The 23,788-nt window shown below is 36.3% G+C and overlaps 1 protein-coding gene across 1 annotated transcript in view; it reads right to left on the bottom strand.

Annotated features, from left to right (window-relative positions):
* Window positions 1-11,441: 11,441 nt before the first annotated feature.
* The window catches only part of MINDY4B (MINDY family member 4B), a 47,848-nt gene continuing 35,501 nt past the window's right edge, over window positions 11,442-23,788 (bottom strand). Inside the window, exons 10-11 of the mRNA XM_031961126.1 lie at window positions 12,989-13,169; window positions 11,442-11,652 (exon numbers count right to left, since the gene is read on the bottom strand). Coding sequence (XP_031816986.1) covers window positions 11,519-11,652; window positions 12,989-13,169 — 315 coding nt within the window. The 3' untranslated portion in view covers window positions 11,442-11,518. The remainder of the gene's footprint in view (window positions 11,653-12,988; window positions 13,170-23,788) is intronic.

Raw genomic sequence — 23,788 nt, 5'->3', positions numbered from 1 at the left:
TTTATCCCCACCTCCAGCCCCCATTAAGAAACCACGTGTGAAGTTATGCAAAATATTTTTATAAAAGTCGTGTTGGGAAAGAAATATAGATCTCCCACCCTGATTAAAAAATCACAAGAAAAATAAAAATAGGGAGAAAGAGAGAGAGAAAGAGAGAGAGAGAGAGAGAGAGAGAGAGAGAGAGAGAGAGAGAGAGAGAGAGAGAGAGAGAGAGAGAGAGAGAGAGAGAGAGAGAGAGAGAGAGAAGAGAGACAGAGACAGAGACAAAGAGAGAGAATGATTCATTCTGTATTCAGGCGCAATCAGTTTCTTTTCTGGGTATGGATAGGATTTTTCATTATAAGTCCTTCAGAGTAGTATAAATACACTATGTAGTAATTATATAGTGTATATAGTACATTCATTTTGCTTGATTTCATATAGGACTTTTCAGTATTTTTTTCTCCAAGAGCATTCTGCTCATCACTTCCCATAAAACAACAGTATTCCATGACAATCATACACCAGACTTTATGCAACCATTCCCCAACTGATGAACATCCCCTCAGTTTCCAATTCTTTGCCCTGAGAAGAAAACTGCTACAAATATTTTTGTACATATAGGTTCTTTTCCTTCCCCCTCTTTTTAAAATCTCTTTTGGTGTTCATGCCTAATAGTGGTCTTGTTAGGTCGAAAGATATGTATGAATTTATAATCCTTTGGGCATAGGTCATAGCTTTTGATCATTTATCAATTGGGACATGGTTCTTTCCCCATTTTATTGATGAAAAAATTAAGTCCCAGAAAGAATAGGTGACTTAATCTAATGTTGGGATTAGTTAATGTCTAAGGTGGTATTTGAACTTCCATTCTCTGAATCCATTGTTAGTTACTTTTCTGCTATACCATACTGACTTTCATAACAGATCAAGTAAATGCAGGGCTTATGGTCTTGAACAGTGGGTTAAAATCCGACTTCTGACAATTGCAAATTGTGACTACTACATGACCTTGGGAACTTTACTTACGCCCCAAATGCTTCAGATAAATCTTATGTCCTGAGAACATAAAGAGGAGCTGCAATCTATCTTTGGTGAAAGGAGTTCCCATAGTAAGAAGTTCTTACATTTGATGTTATCATGGATTATTCATGTATATATGCCAAATTTATGCTTTTTATATAGATATCTGACAGATGTAAAAGTCAGAGCTGGTATTGTTGGTAATGCAGACATTGTAATTTAAGATTTCACTTAAATCTATTTTCTATTTGTCCATGAGAGATGTATGTAAGAAAATTATTTTATCAATCACCTTCAAGTTTGTTTTTCTAGCTATTCATTTAAAAATGTGTGTGTGTGTATATGTGTGTGTGTATGTGTATAGAATTTTAAGCTTTTTGATTCAAATAGAAACATACTTTGCAAATCAGTCATAAGATTATATCCTTAATTTTGAAGGGAGAGTGTCAAGGGAACAAAATATTTACTATGTACTAGGTACTATGCAGGGTATATTGTAGATATTACCTCACTATAACTCTGGGAGATAGGTGCCATTATTATCCCCATTTTACAAGTGAGAAAAGTGAGGCAGATGGAGATTAAGTGACTTACCCAGTATCACCCAAATAGCCAAGTGGTAGAACTTGAATTCAAACACAAGAACTGTGATTCCAAATCCCAGAGCTCTCTGATGTACCATGAACTGAATTTAGGAACTTGGAGTGGATATATTCTCTTGTGGGGATGGGGATGGGGTAATGGGAAAGCCTTTAGGACCTAACTTTTGTCCTTGATGATAGAGAGTTCCCAAGTTATATTTGAAAGATCAATGTGAACTGGTTGGGGAAGAATTGCATCTACTTCTACTTTCTAAAAATCACAGTTATTTTTGTCCAAACATCTCATAGAATGAGCAAGACAACAGCCTGTCTTTTAAAAAGTACATATACTGTAATCATACTATACTTCTCCCTTCCCCCACCTTTTACCCCAATGGAGGGGTGCAGAATGAGACATTTTCTGGATGCATTCAATGTAGAAATTTGTCGTTCTTAACTAGGCATAGTTGTTACAAATTTTTTTTTCTTTGTTTCCGATTTTTTGTGTGTGTGAGGGATGAGATAAAAGAGAAAGTAGAAATAGTAATAGAATTGCAAGAGAAAAGAAAAAAGAGAGAGTGAGAGAGAGAGAGAGAAGGGAAAAAGAGAAGGAGAGAGAGAGAGAGGGAGAGGGGGAGAGAGAGAAAAAGAAAAGGAAGAATGGAGAAAGGGAGGGAGAGATAAAGAACAAGAGAGAGAGGGAAAAGGAAGAGGGGAGGGAGAGAGAGAAAGAAAGAACAAGAGAGTGAGAAACAAAAAAAGAAACAAACAAAAAAAGGAGGCCATTGAATCATTTGTTTAAAATATGCAGTAGAGAACAGAAGGAAGCCCAGAAGGAATCACAGACACACAGGACAGCTTTGAGATTTACATGTTGAATTTATTAAATTCTTAAAAAGAAGCAAGCTTTACACAATAGGGCTTCACAGTTTCATGTACAGTCTTTTTCTATTCTATTGTGTCTATAGAGGTGTTCATTTAATTGGTATTTGGTCAGTTCAGGGATAAAAGAAAATTGGCAAATGACAATGTTAAAACACAAGGCAACAATAAAATTTACTTCCAGTATGTGCCTTGAATTCAGAATGCCCAAAATGAGACTCATTTTCCCACACTAAACCTCCTCTCTTCTAATTTCTTGGTAAGGCAGCTAAGTGATAAAATGAATAGAGTCTTGAACTTGGAGTCAGGAAGATCTGAGTTCAAATGTGATGTCAGATACTTTGTTAGTTGTATGACTCTGGACAAATCATTTAATCTCTGTTTGCCTTAGTTTCCTTATCTGTAAAATGGGGATGTGATAGCACCTTCCTTCAAGGACTGTTATGAGGATCAAAGGAGATAGCATTTCCATAGCAACTTGGAAACCTTAAACTACTATATAAATGCTAGCTAGGATTTTTAGTACTGACACCACCATCTTTCCATTCATTGACTTAAGCATTATCATCAACTCATCTCTCTCTTATCCCCGTATCCAAACAGTTATCTAGTCCTACCTTTATAACATCTCTTTGTATAGTACCTGACCCATCGTAAATACTTAATAAATGTTTATTGACTTGCCTATTAGGTAATGACCCTTTCACATATGAACAGCTTAATGTTCAGCTATGAACACTTCAATAATGAACAGTTAATGCCCTTTATTACCAAGAAAAAAGAATATTGCTTGAAGAAAACTGCTAAAATCAATTTGTGAAATAGTCTCAGATAAAATGTTCAGAAGTGATACAGAAACTGTTCTAAGGACCAGACAGATCTAATGTACTGAGAAGACCTATTTGAAGGAAGGAGCAACACATCAGATGGTGATGGGTACATAATGTTGTAATCTACCAGCTCCTTTGCATGTGATTGGTTTTTGTTTTGTTTTGTTTTTATTGTTTTGGTTTTTTTTAGAATTCTGACAATTACAACTGAGAAGTTTGAAATGGGGACTAAGGAAATATTATATAAGGATTGTTGGATTCATACTTGTCAGAAAATCATGAGGGAAAGATGAATCACTGACCATTAGAAGACTGATCTGAGGTCTTGGATGATATAAAGAAGATAGAGAAGTTTCAGAAGCTGTAGGAAGAAATAAAAGAATCAGGAAGATAAGTTGAGTGCAGAAGGAGGAGCCACAAGACACAGAAGCCTTCCAGATGAGGCAACTGACAATAATTCTGCTAAGGTCTTGTTAATTGGAAGAGATACTCTTTTGTTGACTGGCTGGAGAAAGGCAAATGATTGGAAGATAGCTAAATGCTGCTGCCATGTGAAAGAACTATTGAGGTTTATTATTTTTTTTAAAGGTACCAAAGCTGAGAAAGAGAAAACTACCAGGAGTGTATTTGTTTCCCTTTATATCTTTCTGTATCAAAGAGGGGAGAGACAGAGACAGAGACAGAGAGAGAGAGAGAGAGAGAGAGAGAGAGAGAGAGAGAGAGAGAGAAACAGAGAAAGAGACAGAGAGAGATAGAGACAGAGAGACAGAGACAAAGACAGAAACAGAGAGAGACACAGAGACAGAGAGACAGAGACACACACACACATACACACACACACACACAGAGAGAGAGAGAGAGAGAGAGAGAGAGAGAGAAACAGAGAAAGAGACAGAGAGAGATAGAGACAGAGAGACAGAGACAAAGACAGAAACAGAGAGAGACACAGAGACAGAGAGACAGAGACACACACACATACACACACACACACACACAGAGAGAGAGAGAGAGAGAGAGAGAGAGAGAGAGAGAGAAAGAATAGGCATCAGACCTATAATTTCATTGTTAAAGAGAAGAGAGAGAGAGAGAGAGAGAGAGAGAGAGAGAGAGAGAGAGAGAGAGAGAGAGAAGAGGGAGGAAAGGAGGGAAAGAGGGAAGGAGGGAGACAGAGAGACAGAGTCAGAGACAGAGACAGAGAAACACACACACACACACACACACACACATACACACAGAGCTTTATTCCTATTTTGCTCTGAGCTGTACTTTGCTGTGAAGAAAGGTGTCAAGTGGATGGAATAAATTAGAATCCCTTGCTAATGAAAGATCTGAGGATTTTGGCAGTTCCTTGGCTTAAGAGAACTTCTTGTCAATGAAAAAAAAAATACAGGTCTTTTTTTTGTGATCAATTCTTCTTTCTAGATATTTGTTAATCATTCATTTAATAATATCCTATCGTTTTGCCAAGAATCAGTGCCAAATTCAATGTTCTTCAGTTTGCAGACTCTATGTCTTGCCTTTTTTGAAAATTAGAACATTTTCCCTTTTTTGGTACTTAATCATATTTTCTAGATTCTCCATGATCTTTCATGGATAAATGACAATATCTTAGCAATCATATTTGCCAATTATTTAGGAAATCTAGCATCTTGTTTAAAATCGGTAGAGTAGTTAACAGTGTAGAATCAGGACTCTGGTTTTTGGAATTCTTGTCATTGTTAACCTGAGGAAACTATGGGGAGTACATTCCCATGGTAAAGAAGGCTGTCTCTTGGTAGGACAATGGTGTGAAGTTTTCAGTGCATATTTCTCCAATGTTACAGTCACCACTTAGTCATTCACTCTACCTCACTAAAAATACCTTCACTAATCTCCTACTTCCATTTGTATTTCAATTTTGTAGCATCTTCAATTTATCCTTTGTCTTCTCAATACACTCGCAAGACTATAAATTGATCAACCATGCTTCACATGGTCGGAGGTCACGGCTGGTAAGACCTGCTTATGTGTCTACTGTCCAATTTTTCTCTTGTGCATACACGTAATAAGAAAATGTAATGGCTGAGTCAAAAAAATGAAGAGTATTGAATTAATTCTTTGAAAATAAAGTGAATACAAGATAACCTTATCACTCTTTTTGTTGTTGTTTACTTGCATTTCGTTTTCTTACTCATTTACTTTCTTTTTTTGATCTGATTCCTCTTGTACCGCAAGAGAATTGTATAAATATGTTTACACATATTGGATTTAACATATATTTTAACGTGTTTAACATATATTGAATTGCTTGTCATATAGGGGAGAGAGTGAGGGAAGGAGGAGAAAATCTGAAACACAAGGCTATGAAAGGCTCAATGTTGTCAAATTATCCATGCATTTGTTTTGAAAATAAAAAGCTTTATTTAAAAGAAAAAAAGAAAAGAAGGTGAATGACAGGATCTAAAAATATCTCAGTGGCCTAGAATGATGGAGCACATTTAATAAGATGAAATTGAGAAGGGTTAGATGTAGTCTGTAACCCCCTTCAACTTGGCAATTTAGTTAGCATTATCGCAAGATCATGTGACACTGGAAGTCACCATGCTAACCAAACAGATTTTTATCTGGAGTTCACAAAAGACTCTGATGTTTGAACTTGATATTGGGATAGGAAACTGGGAAGAATGGAGAATCCATCTTGATTGAGCTATGTGGAAGAGAGAGAGAGAAGACTGGGGAGTTGGGGCAATGTCTTTGATCACAAGCTCCCTCTTTCTCCTTTCCACTGGATCTTAGGGGTTGCAGGTCATCAGAGACTGCTGATACCTGAGCAGGTGGATGGGTGAGACAAGAGATAAACCACTGAACTATATCAGGTGGGATGGTGGACCAAGGCTACAGATATATCAGCATCTAACACCCAGAAACTGACCTTGTTTGGGTTCAGGGGTCATACTGTCTTCATAGAAGTGGGAAGAACCCAAAAGAAACAAGATTGATGGACAGTGTTCAATGAAGGCCTTTATTCAGAATATTTTGAGGCAATATAATTTTATTAATTCATAATGGAAATCTTATCAGACACACATTTCCATAATAAATAAAACTCAAGGATCACTTGAAGCATGAACATGCAATCTTATTTGGTAAAAATGCAAAACTTTAATCTTCTGATAGTATTGCTAAATCGTGTTTAACAAAAATCTGGGAAAGCTTGGAAGCAACTCCAAGTGATAAATTCAAATAAAAGTAACATAGACCATTCTGTTTCTACAACAGATTTTGGGCTAATGATTTCAGAAGTTGTCTTTTTAAAGCTATTTAACTATACCACAGAGCAAATAATATTTCTGAAACATTACAACATGGAAGCAAAACCAATAAAATAAAAGCAAAGTGGTAGAAGACAAGTATATAGTTTTTTCTTCATTTTTATCATCATCATCATCACATTATATTCTATTTTTGATACTAATTCACTTTTTTCAACAATAGTAAGATTTATTCTTCAAACTCTTGGATGGACATCTCCACTGGATTTACAAATGTACCTAGCAGCCTTTTGGGCAGTGGGACAAGCATCAGCAGGAACCCCATTCATCCCAGCTTTTTTTCAAGCATTCATCAGCAGAAACTTCATTTCCCAGATATGTCATTCCTGGAGGGCAAAAACTTCATGTTAACTATCCAACTGTTGACTTTTTTGTTTTCCTCTCTGGGAGAGGAGAGGTATTAAGAGAAATAAACCTATTATTTTCCCTATAGAATACAACACAGGCAGCCAGCATTCTAAGGGAACTCTCTCCCTGTTGTTTACTTCCTGTTTACTGCTTATACATTTGTTCCAATTAACATAATATAAAAGTCCACAGCCACCAATTCTGACTGGACCAACTAATAATGCTGCCTGGAGGTGAGGAAATCTTGCCTTTAAAGGGATAGCAATCCATTTCTCTTCAGTAGAAACTGAAGTGGAGTGGGGGGAAGTCTACAGAATTGCCAAGGAAGAGAGAAAAGTATGTGTCTCATCATTACATTTAGAAGAATGCATGAAAGAAATGTGAGCCACAGAGATAAAGGTGCAAGCTAGATGAGGGCTAGAAAATCTGGCATTGGAACTTCTGGGGTTTACTGCCATTAGCCCATGCCACTGTTACATTGCCTACTGTGCTTGGTTGTTCTATCACTGAGGCTTGATGCTGTTTTTAGCTTTGTCTCTGGTGATACAATGTTTTTTAGAAACAATCCCAGTTTTACATCAAATCATATAAAGTGATAATTTATTACTACTACTATTATTATTACCATTATGGCCAGTGTTTCACTGTGATTGCCCATGGGTGGGCGCATTCTTTATAAGTTTTACACTTAAATTCTAAGTATCAGCTTCACAAAGTATAGGAGAGGAGAGAGCTGGCAAAGCAGCAATTTATAAGGGTCTTAGGGTTTTAGTGAGCTTCTAGCTCCATATGACAATCAAAAGAGTCAATGTGATCATGGGTTACTTTAAAAGTAGGGTGTTGAAAATGAGGGAAGCCACCTGGAGATTGTATTCTGTTCTAAATGCCCTATTTGAAGGAGGACATTGGCAAGCTTGGCTATAGCTAGAGGCTGACCAGAATGTTGAAGGGACTTGAGAACAAACACATCAATAGATGGATTGATTGGTGGGAATGACCAGTTTAGAATGGAGAAGAGAAAAGAGAAGTGAAAAGAAAGGGAGAGTAGGGGAGAACAGAGAGGGGAAGAAGAGAGGAGGGGAAGAGAGGAGAGGGGAGAAGAGCAGAGAAAAGGGAAGAGGAGGGGAAGGGAAGGGGGGAGAGTCTAGAAGGGAGGGGAATGGAGGGGAAGGGAAGGAAAAGGAGAAGGGAGGGAAGGGAAGGGGAAAAGAGAAGACTACATGTCTTCAAATATTTGAAGGACTGATATATTGGAGAGGGATTACACAGTTTTTGCTTGGCCCAAGGTACAGAACATGATACAATACAGTAAAATTAAAGGAATACTTGATTTGGATCTGACTTTGAATCCTGTTAGCTAGAGTACCGGAGTTAAGTTAGTATAACTCTTTGAGTCTCATTTCCCCTCATTTACAAAATGAAAAGGCAGATTCTTATAGATAGGAATCTAATCTCTTATGGACCAGGAATGAAAGACCGAAAGCTGCCCAGCGTATAGGTATTGAACCTGGACCCAGGTAAGGGTTGAACTCTGGGGTCATTCTAGCAGAGATTCTGATTTGTATTTATGGCCTACCTAGAAATCTGGTCTACTTTGCATTTGACTTCATTCTTCAGTAAATGTTTGTTGCCAATAATCCAAGACCTATAATCCAAGAGTAGCATTTTATCAAGGAAATATGAATTGTAAAGTACTGGGCCATGAGGAGATTTTAATCTACATTTTGGATCAAACAAATGAGCTGTTATAGCTGACTTCAAAGTGGCAGCCGTGCAGTCCTGGTTGTGATTTTACTTAAGGATTTAATTTTTCCCAAAGACACACTTAAAAGAGATTTGTCCCCCTGCTTTTCCTATGAAATGTATCTGAGTGAACAACTCATGCTTATTAGAAATTAAAATTTCAAGCATAATATCCCCACCACCAATAGTTTGACTTTGGTTTTCCAACATATACCTTTAAAATTTTTAATTCTCATGGTCACTGGTTAATTTTTTTCTGCTACATCAGGAAACCCAGGTGAATACTCATATTTCCATTACAACATAGGGTGGTAAATCATTAAACAATTGTAAATAGCTTAATTGAAAAGAAAGTGAGAAGTACATTATAAGTGGCAGATATTGTGGAAAAATAAACTGTGGAAATTAGGTGGGTTTTGTCTCATAGTCTCAAAGTTCTTGGGACTTGGGAGAGGAATCATTGAGGAAAGGACAGGACACCTGACTTAAGATCATGAAGACTTTCCTTCAGATCCTACCTCAAACACTTACTAGCTGTGCTCCTTTAGGCAAGTTATTTTGTGCTTTCTTTCCCTCGCTGGTAAAATGAAAGAGTTGGATTTGATGGTGTCTAAAAGACTCTAATTCTCAATGATCCTCCCTATCAATTCAGTTCAATTCAGTAGGTCGTTTTGTGCCTCAATTTCCTATTCCTCCTCAGAGGCAACTAGTGGTTCAGTTGATAGAGTGTTAAGCTTTAAGTCAGGGAATGTCAAACTATGACTTTAGATATTTGCTAGCTGAGTGCCTACGGGTAAGTCACTGAACCTTTGTCTAAATTTCCTCAACTATAAAATGGAATGATAACAATACCTGCCTCCCAGGTTTGTTGTGAGAATCAAATGAGATATTTATAAAGAATGCTTAGTGCTTGATGCATTGTAGACATTATATCCCCTTCCCTACCTCAAAATTAGGGACTTGGATCTCGAAGGTTACTTTTGCTTCAGATGGTAGATCACCTGGACCTGGATCCAGGGAGACATGAATTCACACTCTGCCTTTGACATTTACTAGATGTATGAACTTGGGCAAGGCATTTCACCACTATCTGACTCAGTTTTTTCAACTGTAAAATGGCACCTACCTCACAAGGTTGTGTGTAGTGTACTTTAAAAACCTTAGAGTGCTACATGATGCTAGCCATCACTATTACTGGTGGAGCACTCTGACTGCTGTCCACCTGTCAGCTTTCACAAAGGCTAGGAGTTATACCCACCTTTTTTTCCTATCAGAGAACTCTTTGATAACATGTTTTTTTAAATTCCATTTCTTAGATCATAGATTTAGCACTGGAGAGAAGCTTAGAGGTCTTTGTATTTTAACCCCCATATTTTACAAATGAGCAAATTGAGATCCAGAGAGCTTTTGATGATTTGCCCAATATCATCCAGGTAATAAGAATTTAAAGAAGGATTTGACCCAGGTCTACCTTTTTCTTAGCCCATTGCTTTCACTACTATCCCATGATGTCTCTCTTTGGAGGTTCTCATTGGCTATGTATTACAGCCTTCTCAAATATCTCCCTTGCTTTCTTTGTGATATTCATGTTGAATTCTTTAAAAATTCTGTATTACATGTCCTGCTGCAACATAGCAATGTCAATAAAATGTTGGTATTAAAAAGATGGACATTTTCTTTCTTGGTAAGCTTGAGATTATTAAAGGAGCTTTGCAATTTCCCTTCTCAGAACCTGAATGAGAGATATTGTGGATCTAAAGCTGATAATACTTGGCAAATGATTTGAATTTCTGAGGCAAGGGAGAGGAAGAATGCAAAAGTAATGGTTGGATAATAGCACCATTATCAAAGATCAAAAAGTTGGGGAAGGGACACATGTTCAAGTCAGACATGTAGAAGTTGAGATGCCAATGGATTATGCAGTGGAGATAGCCAATATAAATTTGAAAATATAGGACTGAAGTTCTGGGGAGGGATGGTAGTGCAAAAGCATATCTGGAAGGAGAAGACTGATTTCAGAAAAGCATGGAAAGACTTATATGAACTGATGCTGAGTGAAGTGAGCAGAACCAGGAGAACATTGTACACAGTAACAACAAGATTATTTGATCAATTGTGATAGACTTGGCTCTTTTCAATAAAGAAGTGATTCAACGCAATTCCCATAGACTTGTGATTAAAAGTGCCATCCACATTCAGAAAGAGAATTATGGAGACTGAAGGTAGATCAAAACATAGTATTTTCATCTTTGTTGTTGTTTGCTTGCTTGCTTGTTTTTTCCTTTCTCGTGTTTTTTTTTTCTTTTCATCTGATTTTTTTTCTGCAGCATGATGGATATAGAAATATATTTAAAAGAATTGTACATGTTTAACCTATATCGAATTGCTTGCTGACTTGGGGAGGCAGGGACAGGATGGGGAAAAAGGAAGAAAAAATTTAGAACCCAAGGTTTTGCAGGAGTAAATGTTAAAAACTCTCTGCATATACTTGGAAAATAAAATACTATTAAAAGGAAAAAGGAAAAAAAGTAGGCCTTGTAGTCGTCTTCTTAGATAATGATTAAAACTATAGGAGCAAATAGATTTGCCCAAGGTGAGGATATAGAAAGAAAAAAGAGGAGTATCTAGGCCAGAACCTTGAGGATTTAAGAGCCATAAGGAGGATAGAAATGCCAGCGAAGAATAGAGAGGACACACGTCCAAGATATAAGACAAAAATTATGAGAGTTTAATGCCATGGAAACTAAAGGAAGAAAGGATATTAGAAAGAAAGGATTAGGTCTCCAGTCCCAAATACTTCAGAGAAACCAAATCTTTCTCTTTACAAGAATGGAAGAGTTCCATTCCACTTCACAGAAGCCCCCTTCCATTTTGTCCTTATCACCATCTCCACTGGTCGTTCTGGGACACAGTTCTCATTTTGCTGGACTTCTTCCCAGTGGTGAGAATGAGTATCTGAAGGAGAAAAAAATAAGTATTAATCATAACATCCTCAGCTGAACTCTTACTACATTAAGGATAGTATGGAACCCATTCTATCAGCTATACTATAAGAGACAGATAAGATTGATCAGATGATTGAGCTCCAAGAATAGCTATGCCAGGTTAGAGAGAAGAACATTAAGACTAGGAAAAATTTCCAAAAGGGAATAATGATAATTTTTATTAATTCTTATGCAATAATTTTATATTGGTTGATATATAATTAATTGTATCTAAATACTTAATAACAATAATGACTGTCATAATTCTTTTGAGTTTACAGAGTATTTTCTTAGTTGATCCCTAAGAAAACCTTGTGAGGTAGCACTAGAATTATTTCTGGTTTATAGATATGGAAACTGAATCCCAGAGATGAAATGATTGACCAAGGGTCAAATGGCTAATGGAGAAAACTTAGAAGCAAAAACTTGGAGAACCATTAATGTCACAGGTGTTTAACAGTCATTGGGAAAGGGACCATTGAGCTGTTGACTGGCAGAGATACAAATATCCCACCTCCCCCAAAACACCTTTTAGTCATTTTACATATAATTTGAACATACTCATATGTATGCATTGTCTCCCCCATTAAAGAATAATATAAAGGCAGATTATATATATTTTCAAGTTTTTCTTTTTATCCTCAGCACTTAATATAGTATCTGGTATACAGAACGTGCTTAATAAATTCTTGTTCATTGATTGATTTATTCTTATCTATACTGTGTATATTTGTGGTAGGATTATAAAAGAAATGTCAATTTTTTTATTCTGCCATTTTGGTAAATGCTTTTGTTTTGAATTAATTGCATTCATTTACTGACTACTGAAAAGGGAACATGTTAATGGAGGCTTGTGAGATATAATTTTGAGGATGCCGGCCCACAGACCCACAATTTGAACCTGAAGTATTTGTGACTTGAAGTAGTTATCCCTAGGAGGTAACACAAAAGGTTTTTATTTTTATTACTGTTGTTTATTTTTCATCTATTTTATTTTATTACTGTTATCGCCACACCATTTCTTAGTACAGATGACCCTTGTCAAGGATTGATACATTCTACCACTTAAAAACTTTTCTCTTGTAATCTCCCCGAAAGGTCCATGTTTTCCTTACAATGAGGTTTTATATGAATTAAAATTAGTATTACCACACCATACTACTTTTATTTGGAGACTAAAAGTTGCATCCGTGGGTTTCTTTTTTTTAGCAATCAACCCTAAAAATTCTTTTATTGAGATGCCATGTTGAAGAGAAACTCCTATCGGAACACCTGAGAAAACCTATCACTAAATTGCATGCACTTACCTACTGTAAGATAGGCTGCCTTTTTCTGGAAGGGATGACCAGTATAAAAATAAAGACCAAATTGATGCTCCATCTTCCAGTCAGATAAGAGCAGCTTGTTATCACTAAAAAGGATGCTATATGTTCCATTGATATTACATAGCCAGATGGGGAATTTTGGAGTCTTCAGCATGCTTCCAACCTGTGATGGAAAAAACAAAATCTAAAATTATACTTTCTTATTTTGGAAGTTGCTTTGGTTATATTACAGTAAATATAGATGTTACCTCATCTTGTACTATGTCATCATTATGAGAAAGCACTTATTAAACACCTAATCTTACCTGTTGCTGTGCCAAGTGATAAAATAAGGACTCAACCACTGAATGAATTTACCTCGAATGATATTAATCTTGAGTAAAGATCTTTTAAAACCCCTCCTATGTTTCAAATAGAAAAGTGACTTATAGATTTAGAGCTAAAGGAGATATTAGGAACCAATGAGATGAACTTTTTTTGTTTTGCAGATGCTAAAACTGAGGCATTCAGTTTAAGTAATGTGTCAGGGTTGGACAGCTAGTGTTTTATGTGAGATTTGAACTTGAGTCTTCCCTATCCATTGCAATATGCTACCTCTCATTAATGTATATGTTTGTGCATGTGTGCTCATGTATTTGGTTGTATATGTATAGGAGGGGTTATATCAGCAGTATACAATGTCTTTATATTTGGGGACAACACATTGTAAGGGGATAGAATAGGACTCATTTCAGCTCTGGTGCTCTTTAAAATGATATTTCATTTATTTTTTCAAGTCTGATCACTACATTTTGTTTTTCATACCATAGCTGTTTCACAATCTATCTCTCTTCCTCCCACTATTAAAATCTTTCATGTAACAAAGAAAAACAGTTCAGAAAGAATAAACCCCACAGTGACTTCATATGAGAACATATACAACATTCTGCACCTATGGTCTCTTCTATCTCTACTGAGAGAAAGAAAATCTATGTTTCATTCTCCGGGACTGAGATTGAACATTATAATTGTGTCAGATTTTGAAAACTACACTAAACGGAAAAATTTACAATTTTTTTAGTCATTGGACATGATATTTTCTTGCCTTTACAATCCTTGCCCCATATCAGTTTATGCAAATCTTCTCGTTTGTCTCGACTCCTCATATTTGTTGATTCTCATGGCACAATAGTTTTCTTACATTCTCCTCTTCCTCCTTTTCCTCCTCCACTTCTTTTCCTCTTCTTCCTTGTTCTCCTCCTCTACATTCCCCTCCTTTCACCATTCCTATTGGTTTTTCAGTGAATGGAACACTTGATGAAAAAATTCCCCATACTAGTGCAGGTCAGAACCTGCTGTGTAATTCATATTCTCAGAGAGTTATCTGGGAACCTAGTAGGTTTAGCCATTTGCTGAGGCTCATATAATCAGTATTTGTTACAGGCAGGAATTGATATCTTATTGATATTGAGGACATCTCTCTATTCATTTTATTGCAGTAATGCTGGTGGATGGTAATGTGTAGAGTACATAATCTTTGCTATTCTTTACTCACTTTTAAAAGGGATAGAACTGATTTTCACACAGGTATCATCTATTCTCAATCTTTTTCTCTTCCTTCTTTCTCATTTTGGAGGCTAGAGATTTAATCAGCCACCAATTGTTAAGAAAGTTAGCTTACTTTTAAATCTCCTGGTTCCTTCCTTTGATATTTTTTTTTGGAATTTATATCAAAAGAAAAGACATTGATATGATAGAAATAACTCAGAGCCTCCTGTTAATGAATTCCTAAAATTCAAATCGAGGTTTGGCTCTCTACCTTAATTAAAATTTTATGCATTTCCACATAACTCCTGACTTCTTTATATTTGAGGTAAAATTTTTAAATAAAAGAAGCAGACAAAGTATATTATACAGGGAGTGGAAATTGGAGAAAAAGTTGATCCTCCCTGCAGTTCTTGAAGAGGCAGTTTACAGTCAGTAGCTTCAGTTTGAGTGCTTTATTCCAAGATGCCTGTAGGGGCTCCAAGACCCATTTTATCATTCTCTCCCTTCTCTATCACAGCTCTATCATCTTTTTAGTTTGCTGCTCTTGTGCTATCCATTCTTCCCAGCCTGGCTCAATAAGTCCTAGGGAGAGTAGAGATTTCTCTCCCAGTTCATGTAGTCCCTACCCCATTGTTTCTTCTTGGTCTTCTTTCTCACAGATTGAGTCTGGGGGAAAAAATTGGATAGGAATCAAATCTCTATACCAACTTAAGAGATAGCTGTGGTTCATAATTACTCTCAAGAGATTTCCCCATTTACATAATGCATAACAGTCAAAGAGATCTACTGGATATTCCGATTTCGGTGCTATTGGACAGAATATCTCTCATGTCTATAATTCATTTCTTCCTCACCTCTGTCTCTTAAAACCTATAACTTCCTTTAAGGATCAGATCAGATACTACTTCTTAACAGTATGCTTCCTTCATTTCCCAATTTCAACTCCCCAACTTACCTCCTATTATTTCTACTTACCCCTATACTAGAATGGAAGCTCTCTGAGGGTACAGACGGTGAATATTTTGTCTTTGCAACTTGTTTAGTGCCAAAAGCATTAATCAGTGTTTGTTTACTTGAATCAAACTATACTACTAAATCCCAAAGGTACTCCTTGAGATTTTCTGTATGCCCTAAATCTCACACTGAGTCTCATGCAAACCTGCCTGTCCTAAGTAGACTTTTTAAATTATTATTCAGTTGTTTTCAGTCATACCCAACTCTTTGTGACCCCATTTGGAGTTATCGTGGCAAATATGATGCAGTAGTTTGCCTTTTCTTTCTCCAGCTCATTTTACTGATGAGGAAACTGAGACAAAAGGGTTAAGTGACTTGCCCAGAGTAACATAGCTAGTGTGTGTCTGAGGCCAGATTTGAACTTCGGAAAAAGCTTGACACGCTATCCATTGGGCCACCCAGTTGCCCTGTTAGCCAGTGCCTTATTGTGACTTTGGGTTTTACCTCACAGGTTAGATGCTTTTGATTTGCTGGGCTGAAACTTCTAGGACAACCTTTATCTGTGGAGATTGCTCTTCCAAGTAGAAGAAATCATTGTATTAAATATGGCATATTGATTTTTTTTGCTTGCATATTAAGAATGGATGGTTTTTCCTAGAACGTGCTTAAAGCTTTTTAAATTCAGTTGCTAAAAGTTCAATAACTTCTTTTTTCTTTCTTGTAACCTTCTCAAAATATTTTATCTGTCTCCTCTCTTTCCCCACTAAGATAGCAATAGGTTTCTTTCAAGGTCATTCTGGCTATTAATATCCAGGCTGAGCAGACTCGTCATGCAGCGATAACCATCACCTCCTAATGTCACTGACTGTATAATAGCCTTAAGTTAATCATGGGATCTAGTCATCAAAGGCACCTGCACCAGAGACCTCTGAAGGTCAAGGTTCAATCCGGAACATGGAACAGACTGTTCATGAAGTAGTCAGGTGCGTCCTGAGCCAAATGAAATTCAGAAAAGACTGTGCATGAGCTCAGACATCTACAGCTTGACCAGGGAAAGCTCTCCTGTATTTTTAAATTGTTTTATTTTTTCTAGTTATACATGCCTATTAACTTTTAAAATATGTATTTCTTTATGAATCGTTTTGGGAGAGTAAAATCAGAACAAAAGAGAAAAAAAGACAGAAAAAACTAAATACAGAATGTGTTGATTTACATTCAAGCTCCATAGTTCTCTTTCTGGATGCAGGTGATGTTTTCTATCCGAAATTTATTGATAGTCTTGGATCACTGAATCACTGAGAAGAACCAAGTCTTTCGTAGTTGATCATTATACAATCTTGCTCTTACTATATACATTGTATTCCTGATTCTACTTGTTTTGCTCAGCATCAATTTGTATAAATCTTTCCAAAATCTTTCTTTCAGCTTGTTCATCATTTCTTATAAAACAGTAATATGCCATTATTTTCATATACTATAACTTATTCATTCATTCCCCAATTGATGGGCATCTACTCATTTTCTAATTCTTTGCCACCACTAAAAAGCTCTTCAAAAATGTAATTTCAAAGTGTCTTAAAGGACACTTGAAGGGCAGCTAGGTGGAGCAGTGGATAGAGCACCAGCCCTGTAGTCAGGAGGACCTGAGTTCAAATCTGCCCTCAGACACTTAACGCTTCCTAGTAGCTGTGTGACCCAGGGCAAGTCACTTAACCCCAATTGCCTCAGGGGAAAAAAAAGACACAAAGTGGGGGGTGGGGTTTAATTGAAGAAAATTGATTCCCAAAAAATAATTCTTTCACCACATAAACAGGACTGAGCGAACTTCAAATCATAAAAACAAATACTTACAATTTATGCATACTATTGTTTGTATCAATGAGGAAAAGGCTGATTGAACATCAAAAGAAACTCTATAGAGCCAGAGGAATGGGTTTGGTATCTGCATGTACCTAAAAGAGCTATTGGCAGCTTTTATAATCCCAGAACTCACTGGTCAGCCAGAATCTATCAGGTTATAATTCATATTTTTCGGAAAATCTCATATATAAAAATATATATGAACGGGGATATACATCCAAGCAAATGGGAGGCAAACAGTAAAGTGACTTGTTCAGGATCACACAGCTATTAAGCTTCTGAGGCTGAATTAGAACTCATATATTCCTCACTCCAGGATGGAGGCCCTATCCTATGTACTCACCATTTCATTATAATAATATGACAAAGACCTAGGGGTTATTAATTTCTGCTTTTTTACATGAAATTTTCACTCCCTTGGTTAAATATTTAACACAGGGCCAAAATGTCTGCCCTAAAAGAACTAAGAGAAGGGACAAATTTGTCATCATTTTCAGAGGAGATTTATTTTGATATTTAAGTTGTTGGATATTCTTGTATTAAACACTAAAGAGAAAAAAGTGAAAAAAAGTAAAGGGAGAAAGTCTGACCGAGAGCTGATTTGTTCAGCAAGGGAAGGAAGTGGTGGTGTTTCAGACAAAGTCTAAATGGATTCAGTCTCTTTTAAAAACGAAAGTTGATTTTTCTCCTGCGCAGCAGGTGTGAATCCCCCGAGGCTTTACAGATGGTGTGAGCAGCATACTACTTTATGTTCACACTCAAGTATTGGAAGCTCACCCTCAAAGTTGTGCCTTCAAATAGAAAAGCCATGGGGACTCTTGCTCCATCTTCTGCATACCTCAAAATCACCTTCAAGGACTCAGCAATCTAATAGGGCACTCTGGGAGAGGGGGGGGAGGTAACAAAGGATTATGGTCTCTTCTAGTGAAAATATCATTTTTCTGGGACAGCTAGGTGGTGCGGTGGATAGAGCACCAGTCCTGAAGGACCTGAGTTTAAATCTGGTCTCAGACATTTAACACTTTCTAGCTGTGTGACCTTGGGCAAGTCACTTAATCTCAATTGCCTCAACCAAAAAAAAAAAAGAGAGAATATCATTTTTCTGAAAGTCTAGGAGAGAAATTTTTCTTTTCTTTTTTTTTCCCCTAAAAGAGATTAAAAAGATTTCCCACTGAGATCTGACTCTGGGTCTGGTTGGATGTGTGCTTTTGCTATCTCTACAAACCTTGCCTAGTTTAAAGGAAATTGACTTAGGGGCCCAAATGACAAGATGGATTTCATCTTGATGGCAGAGTTTGGCTGTGCTATATTTTTTGAAACCAATTCTTCGTGAGTTCACTAATAAGTACATACTACTATCCTTATTCCTCAAATTTATCCAATCTACTATGGCTGGAAAGATGTAGCATTCCAAATGAGCATGTTCTTATTATTTTTTTTTTTTTTGTATATGCCTTGTATATACTTATGTATATGCATGCTGTTTGTCCTATTAAAATGTAACCATTCTGAGGGCAGGGACTTTTTTTGGTCTTTTTTATCATCCTCAAGACACAGCACAGAACCTGGCACAGAAAAGGTTAAATGCTTGTTGATAATCAACTCTTTCTTCAATTAGGTTAATTTTACTAAGCACTTCAAAGTAGAGAAGGAATGTGACTATGCTGGTTCTGTTTCACTCAAGCAACTATTCTTATACATAATTTTAAAGTATGGAAATTTGCTTATATTGCTATAGCTATCTATCTGTCTATCTACATCTATCTATCTATCTGTCTATCATTTATCTATCTATCTGTCTGTCTTTCTATCATTTATCTCTCTGTTTCTCTTTCTCTCTCTACCTACCTATCTATCATCTATCTATCTATCTATCTATCTATCTGTTATTCTGTCTACCTACCTATCATCTATCTATCTATCTATCATCTATCTATCTATCTAATCTGCTTATAAACCCATGATCTGTTTATCTATTTTCCTTTATCTACAGCATCTCTTGTATATGACCCCTTCCTTCTAAGTATTCAGACAGCCTTTCATTTGGATTGTTGCAATGGCTTCCCAATGGGTTCTTTTGCCTCAATTCTCCCCATCTCTCCAGTCTATCCTCTATAGTGCAGCCAAAGTGATTTTCCTTAAGGACAGATCTAACCAAGTAACTCTCTTTTACTGTAGCAGTTTCATTCAGTCTCTACTGCCTCTAGATGAAATATAAATACTTCCATTTATTTTTCTGAAGTCCTTCACAATATGGAACCAACTTATTTTTCAAGCCTTACTGGACATTACTCCCCATTTTGTGATCCAGCCAAATGAGCCTTCTCTCTGTTTTCTATACATAATGTTCCATATCCCAACCATACCTTTTCACCAGCCATCTTCCATGACTGGAACATCCCTTTTCTTATCTTTGTCTTATAGAATCTTGGCTTATTTTTAAGACATTGATCAATCCCCATCTATGTGTAGTCTGATTTTCCTTATCCCTACCTGCTAATGTCATTAAAATGTGAAGAAGATATAGTTGTCAGGTAATTTGAATAGAGAATTGACTCTTAGATGAATGACCTAAAAAAACTTGTTGGAGTAGAGAAATAACTGAAGTCACAGGGCATTGTGTTCTCTGAACTTGTTTACCTGTAATGGTCTTTTCAGCTTGAGAGATTAAAACCCACATTATGGTAAATCAAATGACTGTTTGAAGACTGAAGATTAAGGATTTGAGTCTCAAAATTGAGGGAAAATTGCATCTCATGAATCAAGTCAACAAACCTTTATGAAGTACTCATCACATAGGCACTGTGCTACATATTGGATGTACTCAAAAAGACAAAAACAGACTCTGCTTTTAAGAAGCTTACACTCTAATGGAAGAGTTAACATGCTGACAATTATGTATAAACAAGATTGAGACAATTTAAATTGGAGATGACTGACAACATTAAGTTTTTATGATTGTACCCATTCTCTCCAATGAGCATCTGTGTGCATTGTGATAAAGATCCAGGCTTATGTGCATACTATGATCTTTTGATGATTAATTCATTTGCCTGACATTGAATAACTGTGATGTTATTATTGTTGCTTTTTCCTCATCATTTATTAAATATTTTATGTTTAAGAACTAATGGTGTCATAGTGCCTGATTTTGTGTAAATTGAAAGTATATACAGTGAGGGGGTGTAGGAGTATATTCTTCCTATAACAATATTACCTCTAGTACATTGACAGGTTATGAGTTATAGATGTTATATCAATCTATCTCTAAAAATCTCAGATCTACTATTATGAGGGCAAATTGGAGTTGAATGAGTCAGCCTAAAAAGTGAAGAAGTGACCACGTGCTCTGTATGTTTATATTTGTTGTCTTTCTCATTAGACTATAAGTTCCTCTTGAGAAGCTAATTGTACAATATTTCAGAGTCTGATTCTTTTTGTACAGCAAAATAACGGTTTGGTCATGTATACTTATTGTGTATCTAATTTATATTTTAATATATTTAACATCTACTGGTCATCCTGCCATCTGGGGGAAGGGATGAGGGTAAGAGGTGAAAAATTGGAACAAGAGGTTTGGCAATTGTTAATGCTGTAAAGTTACCCATGCATATAACTTGTAAATAAAAGGCTATTAAATAAATAAATTTTAAAAAAAGTTCCTCTTGAGAAAGAATTGCTTTACTTTTTGTATTTGCATCTTCAGTACCAAACATAGTACTTGGAACATTGTAGGTACATAATAAATGCTTATTGACTAAGTTATTATATAATCTTCATCTCTGAACACATAGTTCTTCCTTCTTAACAAACTACTAGTCATAACAAAAATAAAGACAGAAAAAAATGAGTTCATCAGACCAACCAATGAATCAGCCTGACAATATATATATATAATATTCTGCACTCATAGTCCTCTATCTCTGGCAAAGAATAGAGAGAACCTCAGGTTTACTGTCCTTAAGTTACATATGACATTTTTATATGTAATCTTCATTTTCCCAAAGCTTCTAATTTCCATTTCAGTACCGTGGATTCTAACAACAGACAGAGAACCAAGCTCAAGAACTTAATAATTGTCTGGCTCAACAGGATTGTTCATCACTATAAATAGTATAAGGGCTTTCTCAAGGGCAATGATGAGGGTTTTTTTTAAAAGCTTAATACAACTTCATTGGTTCAAGATAAGAAAAGATTTACCCAGTATCAGAATGGCAGCATTTAGAGACAAGTAACTGTGTATAGGGCAGATTGTTATTTAACATATATTAATCTGGTTCTTTTTGCTAAAGTCGACCTGGAAATGTGGGTCCAGCCAGAGGACTGAATATATTGCCCCAAACGTTTGTCTGGATAAGTACAATGATTTGTGTATCCAGGATAGTCCCAGTATAAACAAAAGGAAGTATATGTATGCTAAGGTTTTGCTGAAGGAATAATCTTTATCAAATCATGTATTTGTATTTTTAGTTTGGAAAATTTGATCCCTTTTCTTATGCCAGATAAGGATCAGTTGAGAGAATGGGGAATACTGAACACATGAAGAAGAGAAGACTTGGGGGGAAATGTCAAATGTTTTAAAGACTATCATATAGAAGAGAGGGTGGACTGATTCTTCCTGACCCAAGAGGGCAGAAATTGGAACCGTGGGTAAAAGTTTCAGAGAATGGATTTAGGTTTGGGGTAAGGAAAAACTTTCTTGTAATAAGAGCTAGTCTAAAGTGGAATGAGCTGCCTTTAGGGGCAGTCATTTTCCCTTCACTAGAAGTCATCAAATGGAGGCTAATTTTGTTAGGGAATCATAAAGAGTATTCTGTCTTTTCCTTTAAAAATTTAAGTTTTTTGGATGGCTTTCGTTTGATCACAGTCATTTCCAGATAAACTCCCTCTTTGGCCACCAATGAGTCCTTCGATATTATAACAGCAAAAACCCTGCTGATGTGGTGATATTGTCTTATTATAATTGTAATATTCCAACTCCGTAGTCCCCCACCTGTGGTGGAGATTCTTGGTCCAGACCCTGAGATCTCTTCCAACTCTGAGATTCTGTGATCCGGTTGATGAATTTCATATTTCCTGCTGCTCCATTTGGCTGTGCCAAATTGTGAAATGAAGACATGGAACTTCTTAGGAAAAACAGCCTTAATTGAAGCTTTGTGACAATTAGCAATATATGATAGCATGAAAATATTAGCAATGACACATGTGTATGCACTTCTCCATCATGTATATAGAATTACCTAACAATCTATCCTTTACCTGTATATTTTGTTGCTTACTTGCTTCAGTTGAGTCCAACTCTTCGTGAGTTCATTTGGATTTTCTTGGCAAAGATACTAGAGGACTTTGCCATTTCCTTCTCTAGCTCATTTTACAGATGAGGAAACTGAAGCAAACAGGGTTTAATGATTTGTCCAGGCTCACACAGCTAGTAAGAATCTGAGGCCAGATTTGTACATCAAAGTGTGATGTTCTATCCCCTATACCACCTACCCACCCATCTATATATAGATAGCTATCAATATCTACATCTAATCTATCAACTATCAACTATCATTTATCACTAGCTATCAATTATCATTTATCACTATCTAGCTATCAATTGTCTTCTAGCTACTGTCTATTTTTCTAACATTTATCCCTATATCAATTATCTGTTATCACTATCAATTATGGATCATTTATTACTATCTAGCTGTCAATTGTCTATCATTTATTACTATTTAGCTATCAATTATTTCTATCTCTGTCTCTATCATTCATCATCTATAATTTATCATCTATCTCGCTCTCAAATGACTACATATCTAACTCTGTATCTATCCGTCTCTTATATTTATGCAGTTCAAGTAAGAAAATTCAAGGGCACCTGTGATTTATTTGCTATTTCATGCATTTGCTCTCAAACCATCCTCTGGGTGTTTGACAGAGACAACATAATAGGCCCCCTTGGGGCTCAAGCCATTAGAGTACAATTTCAGGCCATTTTCATTGGAGCTGCCTTCCTTGGAGTCTCCTCAGAGAGAATGAGAGAAAGCACTAAGCCCAAGAGGGAAGCCGGGGAAACTGCATTAGAAATTTTCCAGAAGGCTCAAGCCATTGTAGTACTTATTTCTATGGAGATTTGAAGACCAGCATGAGTTATTTATGTCTTTTGACCCACTTCCTCTTGGTGAGGGAGCATTTGGGGCTGGTTCAAGCTCTCTGCTGTGGCATTTTACTATCTTCACACTGAAGAAGAATCTTGGATTTTTTTTCTAATTCTATTCTGGGGCCAACTTTAAAACTGCCAGGGAAATATGCTCTCTTCTCCTGCAAGATAGCTTAGATTTTGTAGGTAAAATTACCTAGGAAATTAGAAAAGCACTTTATTAGTGTAAGTGGGTCCCTGCATTGAGAAATTTATACCAGTGATAGTTTGAGGATTCTGACAAATTCCCT

Source organism: Sarcophilus harrisii, chromosome 3 (assembly GCF_902635505.1).
Source record: "Sarcophilus harrisii chromosome 3, mSarHar1.11, whole genome shotgun sequence".
In the NCBI taxonomy this organism is placed as follows: Eukaryota; Metazoa; Chordata; class Mammalia; order Dasyuromorphia; family Dasyuridae; genus Sarcophilus; species Sarcophilus harrisii.
Note: the sequence above shows the minus strand (reverse complement) of the source record. Positions and strands in the feature narration are given on the sequence as shown.